The sequence below is a fragment of the Malus domestica genome, chromosome 09 (genome assembly GCF_042453785.1).
Source record: "Malus domestica chromosome 09, GDT2T_hap1".
Classification (NCBI taxonomy): Eukaryota; Viridiplantae; Streptophyta; class Magnoliopsida; order Rosales; family Rosaceae; genus Malus; species Malus domestica.
Genome location: NC_091669.1, coordinates 6,434,052 through 6,450,013, shown reverse-complemented (window position 1 = coordinate 6,450,013; position 15,962 = coordinate 6,434,052). Strand labels below are relative to the sequence as shown.

The following is a 15,962-nucleotide window of genomic DNA, read 5'->3' as shown; positions in this document are numbered from 1 at the left end:
TCATTTGTTTACACAAAAAACAAAAAATTTAAGACTTTTGACTAAGAGTTAAACATGGAAAACAAAAAATATTATTTTAAAGGAACTAAATGTCTTCATTTTTGTATAAGAAAACACATATGTCATTAAGTTAGTGCAAAAGTTGCTAGCATTTTTCTTTGCGAATTTGCAATTCAGGGACAATAACGTAATTCCGCGACTTGTACAAGATCAACACGTGAGAGGCTTGCGTGTGGCATTTTTACACTTCAATGAAGTCTAATTTTCCCTCACTATGAGTCCTTCACTCGCGAGCAACTTATGATGAAGAAATCGACAACTTGCTATTGTCTTTAAATTGTAATAGTTGGTAAACTACAAAGGATTAATTTGTTTTGACAAAACTATAGGTACCAAAACTGAACTCGGCTAAAACTACATAACGAGCCAAGTATTTTCCTTTGCGAATATCCATAGATGAGAAGACAGAAAAATCGAATTCTGCAAGAAACATTTTCAGATTGAATTGTATGGAAGCCTAGCCACTCGAAATTTCTGACGTTGATGAATCACTGAATTGAATTCTAGTAAACCGATATGAAACATTGAAGTCAAAAATAGGAAAAACAAAACAGGATCACTACGCCGATCGAAATTACAGAGAGATGACATAGAAGGCACAATGCCACTGCCTTTGCAGTCGAACAGGCATATAATGGTATTCTTAGCGTTCATACTATCATCCATGTCAAATGCCGGTACCCGGCCCACTTAGCAGCAAGGCGAATTCCAATGGCTAAGCCTGCACCGAGCAAGGGCATTGGAAGCTTCCTATTAGTCACTACAATTTCCTCCTTTTTCTCTGATACCTTCTTTGAGTGGTGAAAAATGGCCAAGGCCAGATAAGATGCGATTACCAAAACTCTAACCCATGGTTCTCCTATGGCAGCCATCACAGCTGCTGCAGGCAATGCGGATGTAACATCATCCCTCTTTTTAACTAATCGTGAGTAACCGTAGAACCCCAATAGAATCGTCCAGAAGAAAGGCTCTGAGATGTAACCTGCCACTGCTGCATAGGCTACTATGCCAGATGCTGTGAGAAGAAAGGGTTGACAGTTTACGGCGTTTGGAACAACAGCTTCTGCGATAGCAAGAACAATGGATGCCAGTATGATCACTGTTGTCAACTCTGGAATTGGAGCGTATGCCACTATGCCAGAGTAGAAAGCGCGTATGGCATAGAGTGTTGTTTCTACGAATCTGATCACAGAAGTAATGGGATCACCAATGAAATGGAAGATTAGGGCCAGGATAAGTTTCAAGAGGTATCCCACAAAACTGACAACGCCCACTGCAGCCTTTCTCCAGTTAGCTAATTCCAGCAAGACAGCTCTCCATGCGTAGATAAGGAACACCAATGCTGCACGATCAATGAATATAGTATTTAGTCAGCTGCATAAGCTATTTTATAGTGCAATTTGTATTCGCAGAGAAGTATTTTGAGAAAGTTAAGAAAATCAAGTTGCCCTGGTTGTAAAACTAATATGTGCAATCCTCAACCGGCAAATAAATTATAAAACAATTTGTTTGAGCTTCCATTGAGGCTTCAAAAAGTTATAATGAGAATACGTTTTATAATACCACGGATGCGTGCATGTATCAGGAACTAAATAGTCTAAAACCAATACATTACCTCTCCCAACTAGTTTCTAAATTTTATAAGCATCCCCGATTCACCAAATCGTTCTATACTCATACAATCGCAATGAAAAACCATTTGTGCGAGAGAATACTGTTAAGCATGAAGAACTAAGAAACATTAATCAGAGCACTAGTCTAAATCATCTCCCACCATCTCATAAATCAAAAAACTTAATTGTGTTACATCGTGTGAAGATTTAGTCCCTAATGATATGCCCAATCAGACGGAAATTAAAACTATGAGAATACTCAAATTAGCCGAAGAACCCTTCTTTTCAAACACATTGTAATGCCTACACTTATTACAACCTGATAGCTCATTTTCCAGATGCTGGTGACAAATTCAAGAAGGCCTACTGACGCTCCGATTAGACATGTGCAAAGAAGGCCTACTGACACTCCGATTAGAAGATGCGACTATGGGACAGAGGTTCAGGGCCGAAGGGGCAGAGGAAGACCTAGGAAAACTTTGGAAGAGACCCTAAGAAAAGACTTAGAGTACTTGGATCTAACGGAGGACATGACACAGGACAGAACACAATGGCGTTCTAAGATTCATATAGCCGATCCCACTCAGTGACTTGGATTTTCCAAGTCTCCAACCAAGAAGTTTTCCTCACTCGGGAAATTAAGGGAACACTACCTCAACCTATATGCTCCACTCACAAAGCTTCAACATACAAGCTTCAACAAAAGAAAATTCAAAGAACTTAGCGAAGAAGGCTTTGGTGTATTTAACACAATACGTTGAAATGAAGGAAAGCTTATTTATTGATATCCCCGATAAGTTACAAATATGTACATATACTTGAGTCAAAATAAACAAACAAGAGGGAGCCTTCACAAAGGTTGCTTAGGAGAAGTCTCAGCAGTCGGTAGAGCCCCAGAAAGAGAAGGCACCGGAGGAGGATCATTCGGAGCCTCAGTACTGGACAAAACCCTAGAAGAATGAGGCATCAGAGGTTGATCATTTGGAGCTTCATTACGCGGTATAGCCCCAGAAGACGAAGGCAATAAATGCCTTTGGAACAAACCCACAAATCTCTGATGATCAAGTAAAACCTGACCATCAGATTCCTTCATCTGGTCAAGCTTCCTCTTCATGTTTGTAGCATAGTCATGTGCGAGCCGGTGCAACTGTTTATTCTCATGCTTGAGCCCTCTAATCTCCTGTTTGAGACTCATCACTTCAGCCGCCAATGATTCAACTTGGCGGGTTCGAGCAAATAGGCGTTGGGCCATATTAGACACAGAACCTGCACACTGAACACTGAGAGCCAGAGAATCCTTAACAGCCAACTCATCAGACCGTTTGGAAAGTAGTCTGTTATCTTTGGGAGTGAGAAGGTTCCTGGCCACTACCGCAGCGGTCATATCATTCTTCATCACGGAATCCCCAACGGTAAGAGGACCAGTAGGGGAGACGAAGGATGGGCGCCATATGTTGTCTGGAGAAGGCGGGGCTGCCTCTTCAACAAGGTTCAAGTCAAAACGACGGTCGGAGGGGCCAGACATTTTCAAAGGTGTTGAAGAGAGAAGAGGTCGGACAAATCAAGATCTTAGAAGTGCAAGAATGGAGCTTCTACTGGTGGATATTCAAGTGTGCTTTGGAACTTAATGTCAGCCCCTATAAAAATCTGCACTCGACGAAGCTTCAGAAATCGAAGAGGCGCCTGCTCAGAAATCGAAGAGGTGTTTGCTTTCTAAAAAACTGGGCTGCTCAGAGACCACGAGGGTCGATCTCAGAAATCGAAGAGGCGTTTGCTTTCTCAAAAGCTGGGCTGCTCAAAGACCACGAAGGCCGATCTCAGAAATCAAAGAGGCTTGCTTTCTCAAAAGCTGGGATGATCAGAGACCACGAGGGCCGCTCTCAGAAATCGAAGAGGCACCTACTTTTCCAGCCTTGTCAGCACCTGTCACACGCACACTCAGCTTTGCGGAAATTATGGGCATTCTGTCGAAGATTTCTGACGAAGTAGAAAGCACATGAATCGTACTGTTCAATCACCCACTTCCCACACGCAACAGTAGCTCATGGGTACCACAAATAACTTTGCCAAAGTTCTCTGACAAAGTTGAGACACGTGAAGCTTGCAGCTCCCACTACATCGCTCTGACCAAGAAGGGTAAAAGAATTGCAAAGAAACAACACTAACAAAGTTTAAACACATAAATTTTGAAGGTCTAGCTACCATATTATTACCCACAAGGGTAAAGGAACAGTACCACTGCTGGATAATTGGAAAGTCCCGGTGTGTCAACCTCTGTGCTTTGTGGCAAGGTAGACTAGCAAACATGCCCAAACTGTACTCACATTCGAGAAAACACTCCCAACAAGATTGCTTGCTCCAAAATTGAAGAGCCACCGCTCTCCGAATCTCGAGAGCCAGACTCCCAACATGATTACTTTCTCAAAAATCGAAGAGAGGGTAAAGGAACAGTACCACTGCTGGATAATTGGAAAGTCCCTGTGTGTCAACCTTTGTGCTTCGTGGCAAGGTAGACTAGCAAACATGCCCAACCTTTACTCACATTCGAGAAAACACTCCCAACAAGATTGCTTGCTCCAAAATCGAAGAGGCACCGCCTTCCGAATCTCGAGAGCCAGACTCCCAACATGATTACTTTCTCAAAAATCGAAGAGAGGGTAAAGGAACAGTACCACTGCTGGATAATTGGAAAGTCCCTGTGTGTCAACCTCTGTGCTTCGTGGCAAGGTAGACTAGCAAACACGTCCAACCTTTACTCACATTCGAGAAAACACTCCCAACAAGATTGCTTGCTCCAAAATCGAGGAGGCACCGCCCTCCGAATCTCGAGAGCCAGACTCCCAACATGATTACTTTCTCAAAAATCGAAGAGACACCGCTCTCCGAATCTCGAGAGCCAGACCCCCAGCAGGATTGCTTTCTCAAAAATCGAAGAGGCATCGTTCTCCGAATCTCAAGAGCCAGATCCCCGATAGCTTGTTCGAAAATCGAAGAGGCACCACTTTCCCAACTTCAAGAGCTGGATCTCCTTGGATAAAGCTTGTCTGTAATCTTCACACGCAACATCAGCTTTCCAGATACCACAGACCACTTTTTCAAAGTGCTTTGACAGAGTTAAAACATGTGAAGCTGGCAGCTCCCACTACCGTGCTATAACCAAGCAGGGTAAAGGAATAGCATTATTACTTGATGTTAGGGAGACTCCTATATATGTCGACCTCCATCCCTAACGGACAGGCAGACCTGCAAAAATGCTCAACCCTTTCTCTTATCTGAGAGGGCACTCCCAACGAAGCCTTTCGAAATATTCAGCTTTCTTTCCCCCCGATAATACCTCTGTAAACAAGCTATACTAGAGCAAGAATATCTCATATCATCAGGGTTAAAAGCAAGAGTATCCCATATCATGCTTTTTCCCTGTCTTTTCCTTTGGCCTTGTTCTTACCTGCAAGACAAGGAGAAAGAGAGCAATCAGTCAGCACTTGGAATCAAGCTTCCAGCCAGGAACTGACTGCCTGGAACCCCTTACCTGATTACTTACCTGGCATTGCTCTCGAGTACTCATCTTCAACATCTTATGCTTCCAGGGAAGATACCGCATCTGCCTGAGGAACAAATAGGGCAAGTGAGAAGGATACAAGGAAGCATGTGGAGACAAGCGTAACAGCACACGTGCCGATACATCCACTACTTTGTCAAAAGCAAAAGTATCCCATATCAGCAGGGTCGAACGTACTCTAGATTTGATGGACTTGTTTTGACCCTCAAATTCTTCAGTCGGCCTTATACTCTGGAGGAAACCAGAAAACCCTCCAGCCCAGTTCAAGAATAAGCCTGTGGAAAGTTACTTCTTCAAAAGCAAAAGTATCCCATATCATCTCTCCTCATTTTTCTTCTCTTTATCCTTCATGCTGCCTGCAAGATAGGGAGAATGTGAACAATCAGCCGGAGCTCTGATTGTTTACCTTGTCTGTCACCTCTTTCAGCAGATCCCCTAGCTCGGCGACTTGGGGGACTCCTACTACATGGTTTGTATCGCGCTTGACCAAGCATGAAACTACAAGTAAGCTTCAAGTGAAATTGATACATTACCTTGTGCATCTCCACCAGTTACAGATACCACCCCTGGATGGAGGAAGAGTACTTCCAGAGAAGATGCCACATCTACCTATGAGACAGATAAGGCAAGTCAAGACGATACCACACTCCGGTACTTAGAAGTTTCGTGGCTACGAGATCATTCTCCCACAATATTTCCTAATGTCATTTGTACTAAATCATTCACTTGTACTCACTAAAGGAGAGCTTGAACCTATGTACTTGTGTAAACCCTTTACTATTAATGAGAACTCCTCTATTCCGTGGACGTAGCCAATCTGGGTGAACCACGTACATCTTGTGTTTGCTTTTGTGTAAACCCTTCACAATTAATGAGAACTCCTCTATTCCGTGGACGTAGCCAATCTGGGTGAACCACGTACATCTTGTGTTTGCTTTCCTATCTCTATCCATTTATATACTTATCCACACTAATGACCGGAGCAATCTAGCGAAGATCACAAAAAGTGACCGTTTTCGCTACCTAGGATCTATCTTGCAAGAGAACGGAGAATTAGATGGAGATCTCAACCATAGAATACAAGCTGGATGGATGAAGTGTAAGAGTGCATCCGGCGTGTTGTGTGACCGTCGTAGGTCACTGAAACTCAAGGGAAAATTTTATAGGACGGCAATAAGGCCAGCGATGTTGTATGACACAGAATGTTGGGCAGTGAAGCATCAACGTACACAAAATGGGTGTAGCGGAGATGAGGATGCTTCGTGGGATGTATGGGCACACGAGAAAGGATAAGATTGGGAATGAGGTTATCCGAGGTAAAGTAGGAGTAGCCAAAATTGAAGGAAATATGAGAGAAAATCGGTTCCGGTGGTTTGGACATGTGCAAAGAAGGCCTACTGACGCTTCGGTTCAAAAATGTGACTACGGGACAGAGGTTCAGGGCCGAAGGGGTAGAGGAAGACCTAGGAAAACTTTGGAAGAGACCCTAAGAAAAGACTTGAGTACTTGGATCTAACGGAGGACATGACACAAAACCGAGCGCAATGGCGTTCTAGGATTCATATAGCCGACCCCACTTAGTGGGAAAAGGCTTTGTTGTTGTTGTTGTTGTTGTTGGTGACAAATTCATACAATTTTCTTCACATATGCATCAAACATTTCTAAATTTGAGGAAAGTCCTGGTAAAAAATTTCAATATAATTTCTAACAAGAAATTAACCAAACAAGCTGTATTTATACATGAAAGCAAGTTCCTTAATCAAAACGATATTCTACGCGCTCAAAGGGCACTGTAATTGACAACAATCCCAAATACTCAAACTTTCTCTGTTTTCTCTCCTTCATTACCAACATTTTCTCAGCAACCAAACAGATAGTAAAAAGAAGAAGAAAGAGAGGAGAACAGTTTACCTACAAGCCAAGGCCACCTAACAGGAGGGTCAGGAGCTTCCTTGGTCAAGTACCTGAACCTCTCAGGCATAGTACTCTCCCCTTTACTCTCCTCCTCAGCTGCATCAACACCCTCATTTTTCGCACTCGCACAAACCCTCAACTTTCTATCAAACAAAAACCCATTTGTTTTCCCGGAAAATCCAGGAAATTTCTGAGCTTGTATTGGGTTCAAACATTGGAATTTGGGTGAATTGCGAAAAGGGATTGTTTGGATATGAGGTCGGATTCTGGGGGGAGAAAAAGAAGCGACTTTGAGTCTGAGAATGGAGGGGGTTGGAGCGGAGATGGTGGGAATGGAAGTCGCCATGGCTTGGGATTTAGAGAGGGTTTGCTGCCATTATCGGTAGCAGCGATGGAGCTGCAGAATTAGGTGTTTTGGGTTTTGAAGGTTTGGACTTTTGTTCTTTGAGAAGGAAAAGATTTGGACTTTTTTGTATTATAGCCCCAAAAAACTTCACAATTGACCCATGCCACATACTATTAGGTCCGGCCCACTAAGACACCGAGAGAAAATGGAAGCAATTTCCGCTCTTTTTTTTTCTCGTAATTTATAGCATTTAGATTGAATAAATTAAACATGAAAAATATAAACAAGGTACACCATATACATAAAGTAAAAAAAAATATTCCAAAATTATATCTTAGGAGAAAAACTTCAGTAGAGCAGTCAACATCATTGAATTACAAGGGTTAAATCATGGAATTGGATCCGTTCTGTACCTTAGTGTCCGAAGCTTAGAAATCAAATCATTTGGGCTGCTGATTGGTGTGTAAAAGAAATCAAAGCCGTTGGTTTTGTGTGGTGGGCTAGGAAAATGAGTTAATGGGGATCGTTGGATTGAATTTGTGCGGTCCAGATGAATTGATCTCTAGGCTCCGGACACTAAGGTCCAAAGCGATCCAATTCCGTTAAATCATAGGCTAGAAATGCTAGTGTCATTGCCACATGGTATATCTAATGAACGCAATAATGTCTACTTGTTTTGGTTCATCTGGGCCGTGACAGCTTCTTATTTGGCGATCACACACAATTAACTATGTGATGCTGAAGATTAACTCTTGTGCAAATTTTTGTTTTCCAAAATTAGAATTTGCAACGCAGTTGTTCTAAATCCCAAATGCATTGAGTCAAGGGCTCTTACGTTGTTAGGGATGATACCTGATATGTACGAACACATTGGTGAAAACAATTCTAAGACGAGATGAAAGCCCTTGATTCAACAAGGCAGCTCAGACACTATGTTGAGTTGAGTCATTCAGAAATTCAGTAGTGAAAAAGTGATGAACAATTCTTGACAAAGACACTTGTTTTAGATCGATGTAACAGCGTGCGTGCTTCATCCACGCAGTCCAAAATAACTCAAGAATATATTTTTACATATACATCCTGGTGCCTAAAGCAACTCAATGCATCTTCGCTCTTCACCGTCTTCAAAATTCAGTCAAAACAGAAAATTAAGAGGGAATGAGAATAATGTATATGTGTCTTTGGGCATGTTTGTGAGCAAGGCATCTCTGAAGGCATCTTGAAGCTTGCCACTGGTTCGAAAAGAAATTCCTTCCTCATCATCTGATCTCTCCCAAAAATGCGGCTTCTCCATTAATGTCGTAGATTAGCGCCCCAAAGTACTGCATTATTTTCCACTGCTCAACATTACAATCTGCTGCATTGTTTTGAATTATTATGCCTTCAGAAGTGAACCCCTTTTAGCTATCAATTAAATTTTTTGGCCTGATATTTAACAGGCGAAAAGAAAGCTATTCGCAGTAGGCGAAACCGGATAACTTTCCAACACCTGATACTAGTCTTGATAAAGCACCCAACTAGTTCCAGATGATGCCTTCACTCCCTTCTTTTTCATTTCCCTTCTCATTTGTTCCGCTTCCTCGTGCCTTCCTAAGCCAGAATATATTCTTGCCAATAGTAAATAATTGGCAGGATTATCAGGCTCAATTTCGGACAGAGCTTTCCCTGCAATCTCAGCAAGCTCCAAGTCTCCGTAAGTTCTACATGCTGAAAGAAGAGCACCCCAAGCTTTAACGGTAACCTTCACCGGCATTTTCCTTATGACCTCATATGCCTCATGCAACCTCCCTGCTCTGCTCAGAACATCTACTAAACAAGAATAGTGATCACTATTTGCTTGCACACCATAATCCTCACGCATCCGACCAAAATAATGCAGTACTTCATCTGCTAATCCTTCAGCATGGCTGCAAGCCTTCAGTACTGCAAGAAAAGTAATCTCATCAGGCTCTACTTTCGCCAATTCCATCTCACGGAAAATTTCCAATGCAGCTCTTGCCTCCCCATGAAGTGCATACGCAGATATCAGACTACTCCATGCAACCACATCCTTTTTTTTCATATAGCGGAACAGATTACACGCATTTGTGAGACAACCACAACGCCCGTAGGCCTCAACTAGGCCACTACTCAATTGGGAATGCGAGTCAATCTCATTTCTCACATCATAACCATGAATTTCCTTAATAAACCTTAAAGCCGCTACACCAACAAAAGCACGTAACAGAGCAAGCAGTGTTATTAAATCCGGTTTCCATCCACGCACTGTCATTTTCCTATAGAACTCGACAGCCTTAAACGACCCATCATCCAATCCCGACATCCCAGATATAATGGTATTAAAAGTTGACACATCAGGTTCAACATCCATTGCGTCAAACAATCTCAAAGCACCAAACACATTACCGTTACGCGTATAAACCGATACAATAGCATTCCACACAACAACGTTCCTGTGAGGAATTTCATCAAACAGGTTGCGTGCGGTCGACAATGACACGCACTTGCCATACATGTCGACGAGAGCGGAAGCCACAAATGGGTTTGATAGGATGGAAGATTTGGTGACATGGGCATGGACGGAGACGCCGAGTTGCGGGCGGTGGACGGCGGAGCAGGACTTGAGAACAAGAGAGAAAACATGGGGGTCGAGAGAAAGGGCCAGTGAGGTCTGCATGTGGTGGAAGAGCGAAAGGGCTTTGTCATGACGGCCTTGGCTGACGTAGGAGGTTAAGAGCTTGGTGAAAGAAAGCAACCGTTGGAAGTTTGAATGGTTGTAGGACCCCATGGTGGTTTGAGCTTTGGGAATCAAACAACATCAATATTAAGTATTTGGCATTAAACAAGCAAGTTCGGTATAGTTTTGTTCCCTGATTTAGGTGGAGTGGAGCGTATCAACATGTCGTTTATTTATATTATTACACGTCGTGTGTCTCACTGTGTTTCGATTACATCTAAAAAAATTGCTGAAATTTAGCTCAATTAGAGTTTCGGTTTGTGAGTTAAAAATCCATGAGTCCTTGATTTTTTCACGATGAAGAGAAAAACTTGTTACATAACCTGACTGTCTTCTAACATCAAAGATAACAAACACGCAATGATTGGTGAGCCTCTTCGCGCTTATGGTTGGGGCCGCCTGGAGCTCTGGTTTGACGTGGGCTTCTTTATAGCGAAGAAAAGATTTTTGTTTCATTGACATATAGACTCTGAAGATTTGGTGCCATCCATTGCAAGGAATCCCTCAAGACATCATCGCTCACCTCCGTTGAAGAATCTACTGCTACCTCAAGATCGTCGAGAATTGGTAATGGCGGAAGACATGTCTTTCTCGTTTCTTCTGGAAAAATAAGAGCCTGAAACATTCAAAAGAAAAATAGAAACCAATCGGTAACATATAGGAATCTAGGATGAATATGTATATGCACTATGCAGAATTTGGAATAACACTTAAATCATAATCGAGCATGCATGCGTAAATACCTCAGCTTCGTTAAGGGACAGGCACATTTTCCTTGAGCAATCTAACGTTCTGTTTGTGCTGAAACGAGGGAAGCACTTCTCAAGAAACTTTCTGAGAGGAGAAAAATCTCTCTCTGTGAAGTTGAAGTTGATGTTAGCCTCCAATAAGTTGGGAGCAGTCAGAGAAAATTTGGACACAAAGGCACTTAATTGATCAGGAGGCAAATATCCAGTACTAAAAGCAAAAAAAGCTAGATTTGGAGTATTAATTTTGACGTTTGTAGCGCAGGCATTGCGCCCACAAAATGCAAGGCGTTTCAGAAGCGGATTACTGACTTGAATTGTATCCGATGACCAGTTGCTGCATTTGTATAACGTCAAACTCTCAAGAAGGGGAAACCTTAGACTTAGGTCATCTTCAAACCCTTCACCTGAAAGATTTGTATCAAAGAACTCCAGATTTCTAAGCGATCGACAAGAGGCAATGTCGAGGTGTCCATCTATGTGCACAGTACTTGAATCACCGCTACAAAATCTATATGATTCGAGATTTGTAGCTTCAACTTTGAATCTCACCACTTTCGAACACCAAATAACTTGCAAGGATTTGAGGCTTGAGCTCGAAATTTTGCAAAGAAATAACGGACATAAAATTAATGACAGAGACTCGAGAGAAGAGCACCCGGAAAATAACCGGACAAATCCCCTGTCAGTGTTGTAACCCAAATTCATTTTTTTGAGGGTCATAGTTTTCACGGAAGGAAGGCTTATAGAACCAATGTTGTATTTTATTCTCACATTCTCCAAACTTAGAGTGGTTAAAAATTGTGCATTGAGGATAGCCCACGGTAAGCAGTAGGATATGCTTCTGTCACCACGTTTTCTTTTGAGGATGATTTCTAACTCTTTAACGTTTTTCTCAGCCGCAAAATTCAACCACTTGTTTATGATATCGGCACCTCCAGAGTACCTCATTCGAAGCCTGAATATGTTTAGGTCTTGTTCATCATTCTCACGGCACTTCAAACATCTGTGAAGGAACTGGAGGAACTTTTTCCTGTCGGGTGTGTACTCACATTCAAACAGCTGCAGATCCTCGTCGAAATTTAAGACCGGGAGGGAGGAGAAAGACCACACGCGTCTCCATTGCTTGGAAAGAATGCTGGCCCGAACAGCAAGTTTGGTGGGGAGGAGTAGGAGAATATGGTAGATAGCAGACTCAGGTAATTCAGGTCCGTACCTGTCCACGGCCAGGGCATCACACTCTTGGCTTTGAGTATCACCTTGATCTTGATCATGACTTTTGATCTTTTTTATTACGTTTGCGCTGGTATCAAAATCTTCAGTTTTTCTTTTCTTAGTACTCTTCATGGACGTACCTTCATCGTGCCGTTTGATCTTTTTGATAATGGCTGCGCTTGTATCGCAGTCTGCGACTTTTCGTTTCGTAGTCATCATAGACATATATAACATGTAGTGATCAATCAATGAATTTAGAGAACAAGAGAGACAACAATATGTATCTGCAATTTTAACAGAGAATTAATATTGTCTCTAAAAGCTTGAATAGTACACTTTTATAACCACAAGGTCAATTGCTTGCTAAGCAATCAACGTCCCAATCTCCTTTGATTCCTTTTCTTTTTAGGTAAGCACTTTCCTTTTGGATTCAGAAGTTGTTTTCCAGAGTTAATTCCTCTACCATGGAAGAATCCTAGTGAAAAAAAATGCAATGGAATTGGAACTCCTATTATATGTAGGAATATGTCTTCCCTAAACCCTAAAATTAGGCATTGCAATAAATATAAATATAAATAAATAAAAAAAGAGTTGTAGAGTTCTATGCTGTATAGGAAAATCAGAAACCACATCCGCCTCAACTTGCGGGCCAGGACAAAAGAGATTTTTCAGTGTACCGGGAACACGGCCCAATGCACATTAAAACTTAAGGAACTGAGTGTTTCACTTCAATTGCATACTCATTCAACAGTCGGGTGCATGTATTTATATTAAGTTGAAGATTCCATCCAGGGTTTGATAAACCCTATTTACATGGAGTATTTGAAATTCAAAACGCAAACAGAAACGCAAAGAAAGTTACAGAATCTATGACCATACAACAAACGTTTGAAACAAGTCCTAGACTCACCCAACCTCTTATGAGATAAGAATTACAAATTAACTTAAACACTTCAAGTGGTGTTTGACTGCAACAGAATCACGACTTGGTCTAATAGTGTAATAATACAATTAGTTGGAATTTTTTCTTTTACATAGCCCATACTCTTGGCACACTGAAAAATTTCTCCCAGCGCGCGGATGCGGAACCACGGAAGTAGGATTTTGGCTTTGCCACTTTTATTTCTTGTTAAATTTTTTTTCCCGGATTAAAAGTACTCATTTACCAATGAACTATGCAAGAACTACAAAACAACTACTAAAGCACTACAAGTGCAAAAAGACATTCAAATGACACCATTCAAAATGTAAATTGAAAGTTCTCTGAATGTATGGCGTTTAGTTATTTTTAAGTCACCTTTAGTTTTTGTAATACGTTCCTAACAAATTAGCCTTAGTTTAATGAAAATTTAAAATCTCTCATTCAAACAGCCTATAATTCGGATGAGTCATCCCTGCAATTTAACCCGACATAGCTCAAAGCATCTGCCTTCATAAGTTTCGCTTCAGAAAACCAAAAACGTTCAATCATTCTAACGATTGTGAAGTAAAATAAGCAAGCACAATGCACTCATCTGATAATCCAACTTGGTAAATCAATTGTTACAGTTCTAAATTTTACACTACTATTAATTAACCATGTGTAAAGGTTTCATTTTCTTCATACACAGTGACGCGTAGACTATCCACAGATGGTGCCAACCACTCCAAGGAGCTCCCCAAGTCCTCCTCTTTCACGTCTGCTGAAGAATATGTTTGTACCTCAAGATGCTCGACAGTAGGTAACGGTGGCTGGCATGTCTTTCTGGTTTCTTCCGAAAATATAAGAGCCTAAAACAATCCAGAAAAAAGAATAAACAAAATTAGAAATCAATCAATCACAATACAAATGCGGAATTTGGAATAACATATATATATATGAACAGAAAATTTACTCATAAAGAGCCTGCATGCTTGCATAAATAGAATACCTGAGCGGCATTAACGGAAAGATTTAATTTTCTAGAGCAATCAAAGTTCCCAAGAAATTTTCTCATGGAAGACGAATAAGAATCGACGATCGGATCGAAGTTGATGATGATCATAGCCTCTAACAACTTTGGAGCACTGATAGAAAAGTTGGACACCAAAGTACCGAATTGAGCTGAAGACAAATAACCTGCAGTACTGAGCTCGAAAGAAAGTAGATTTGGAGTACTAAGCGTGACCTTTGCTACATTTTTGTCGTATCCATAAAGTGCAATGTGTTTCAGCTGCTGATTATCGACGTTAATGATTGACGATGAGATGATGCAGTTATTCATTGTTAAACTCTCCAAGAGTGGAAATCTTGAATCAAGGCCATGTTCAAACCAGGCACCTTCCAAGCATCTATCAGAGAAGTTCAGATTTCTAAGTGTTTGACAAGAGGCAATATTGATTTTGCTCATGGACGTGTAGCAACTTAAAAAATATTCGAGATTCATAGCTTCAATTTCCATTCCCACGATGCTACATTGAACAACTTTCAAGGATTTGATGCTCAAACTCGAAATCTTCACATCATCCTTTAATCTACATTGATTTAATGACAAATACTCAATGGAAGGGCACCCAGAAATTAGTTGGATGAATCCAAGTTTACTCAACACTACGGTCGTGAGGGACATAGATTCCAAAGACGGAAGGCTTATACAACTCATATTGTCCACTATTCTCACATTCTCTAAATTTAGTGTAGTTAAAGACTTTGCATTGAGAATGGTTTGCGATAATTTGTGTATGGCATTTTTATCAGGGCCAAGTTTTCTCTTAAGAATGATGTCTATCTCTTTAATGTTTCTCTCAACAGCAAAACTCGTCCACTTATCTATGATAGCCGTGCTTCCTCTCCCTCCGCCATACCTCATGTGAAGCGTAAGCTTGTCCACGGTGTATTTATCTTTCTCGCGACGCTTCAAGCACTTTTTCAAGAAGTCAATGAACAATTTGTGCTCGAGGGTGTGCCAATCACTGCCTGGCTCCTCATACTCATTGAAAACTAAGACTGGGATCGAAGACCACACTCGTTCCCATTGCCTGGAAAGAATGCTGGCCCGAACAGCGAGTTTGGTGGGGAGGAGAAGGAGAACTTGGGAGACAACAAGGTCGGGTAATTCGAACTCGCGTGTGACCACGGCAGTACCATGTTGGTTTTGAATGTCATGATTCTGATCCTGGCTTTTGGTCTTTTTATTTATGATTCTGATATCGTTACAAGCTTCGGCTTTTCTCTTAATCATATTGGCGTCTCTTTTTGCAAAACGGCGCTCGTAGTGATCAGATCAAAACAAGAGGACACTGAGTAAACTGATATTGTGCGATTTTAGTAGAAACAAAAACACATTGAGAAACCTGATGAGTAAGAAGAAGGATGGAAGGGTGTAAAATTGCGAAGACAGAAAAGAAGAAGCAAAGCTTCTATAATGATAACCAGAAGGCTTTTCCTACTCTCTTCCAAAAAGGCCAATTTTTAACAGACCAATCGTTTTCAACTCCTGTTCCTAATCGGAAACAACTCTCCTTTGGTTTTCTATGGCGGAATAAGAAATAAATACAATACAATCAATAAGTAATCCTTTTGGATGCAGGAGAAGGTACAGAGTTAATCATCTGATGCATCGCCAAATCCTAATAGAAAAAGAAAATGGTTTCAATAGTGGTTAGGCCATTATTTACGAAAAGAAAGCAACGGGATTCGGGATTAAGTTAAAACTCACAGTATTATGACTTCTATTTGTGACACCTAAAAACTCCTAGGATTTGAGGGGTCGAAATTGAAATTTTTACGTTTCATAACGCACATGAAGTTAAA

At 41.2% G+C, this 15,962-nt stretch overlaps 4 protein-coding genes across 4 annotated transcripts; all 4 read right to left on the bottom strand.

Moving 5' to 3' along the window:
• Positions 1-531: 531 nt before the first annotated feature.
• Positions 532-7,605, bottom strand: LOC103442887 (uncharacterized). Its single transcript, XM_008381679.4, has 2 exons — positions 7,144-7,605; positions 532-1,402 (listed from the first exon to the last, which is right to left on the bottom strand). The coding sequence occupies exons 1-2, from the start codon at positions 7,490-7,492 to the stop codon at positions 711-713; spliced, it is 1,041 nt and encodes a 346-aa protein (XP_008379901.3). The 5' UTR covers positions 7,493-7,605; the 3' UTR covers positions 532-710.
• An 827-nt stretch (positions 7,606-8,432) lies between these two features.
• On the bottom strand, positions 8,433-10,440 carry LOC103442542 (putative pentatricopeptide repeat-containing protein At1g03510). The gene has a single exon (XM_008381343.4). It carries the CDS (start codon positions 10,278-10,280, stop codon positions 8,988-8,990), a length of 1,293 nt encoding a protein of 430 aa, XP_008379565.1. The 5' UTR covers positions 10,281-10,440; the 3' UTR covers positions 8,433-8,987.
• Positions 10,441-10,656: 216 nt separating this feature from the next.
• LOC103442886 (F-box/FBD/LRR-repeat protein At1g16930-like) lies at positions 10,657-12,406 on the bottom strand. Its single transcript, XM_008381678.2, has 2 exons — positions 10,973-12,406; positions 10,657-10,845 (listed from the first exon to the last, which is right to left on the bottom strand). The coding sequence occupies exons 1-2, from the start codon at positions 12,404-12,406 to the stop codon at positions 10,657-10,659; spliced, it is 1,623 nt and encodes a 540-aa protein (XP_008379900.2).
• Positions 12,407-13,562: 1,156 nt separating this feature from the next.
• LOC114827097 (F-box/FBD/LRR-repeat protein At2g26030-like) lies at positions 13,563-15,390 on the bottom strand. Its single transcript, XM_029108726.1, has 3 exons — positions 14,101-15,390; positions 13,768-13,960; positions 13,563-13,633 (listed from the first exon to the last, which is right to left on the bottom strand). Exons 1-3 carry the CDS (start codon positions 15,388-15,390, stop codon positions 13,563-13,565), a joined length of 1,554 nt encoding a protein of 517 aa, XP_028964559.1.
• Positions 15,391-15,962: the final 572 nt, after the last annotated feature.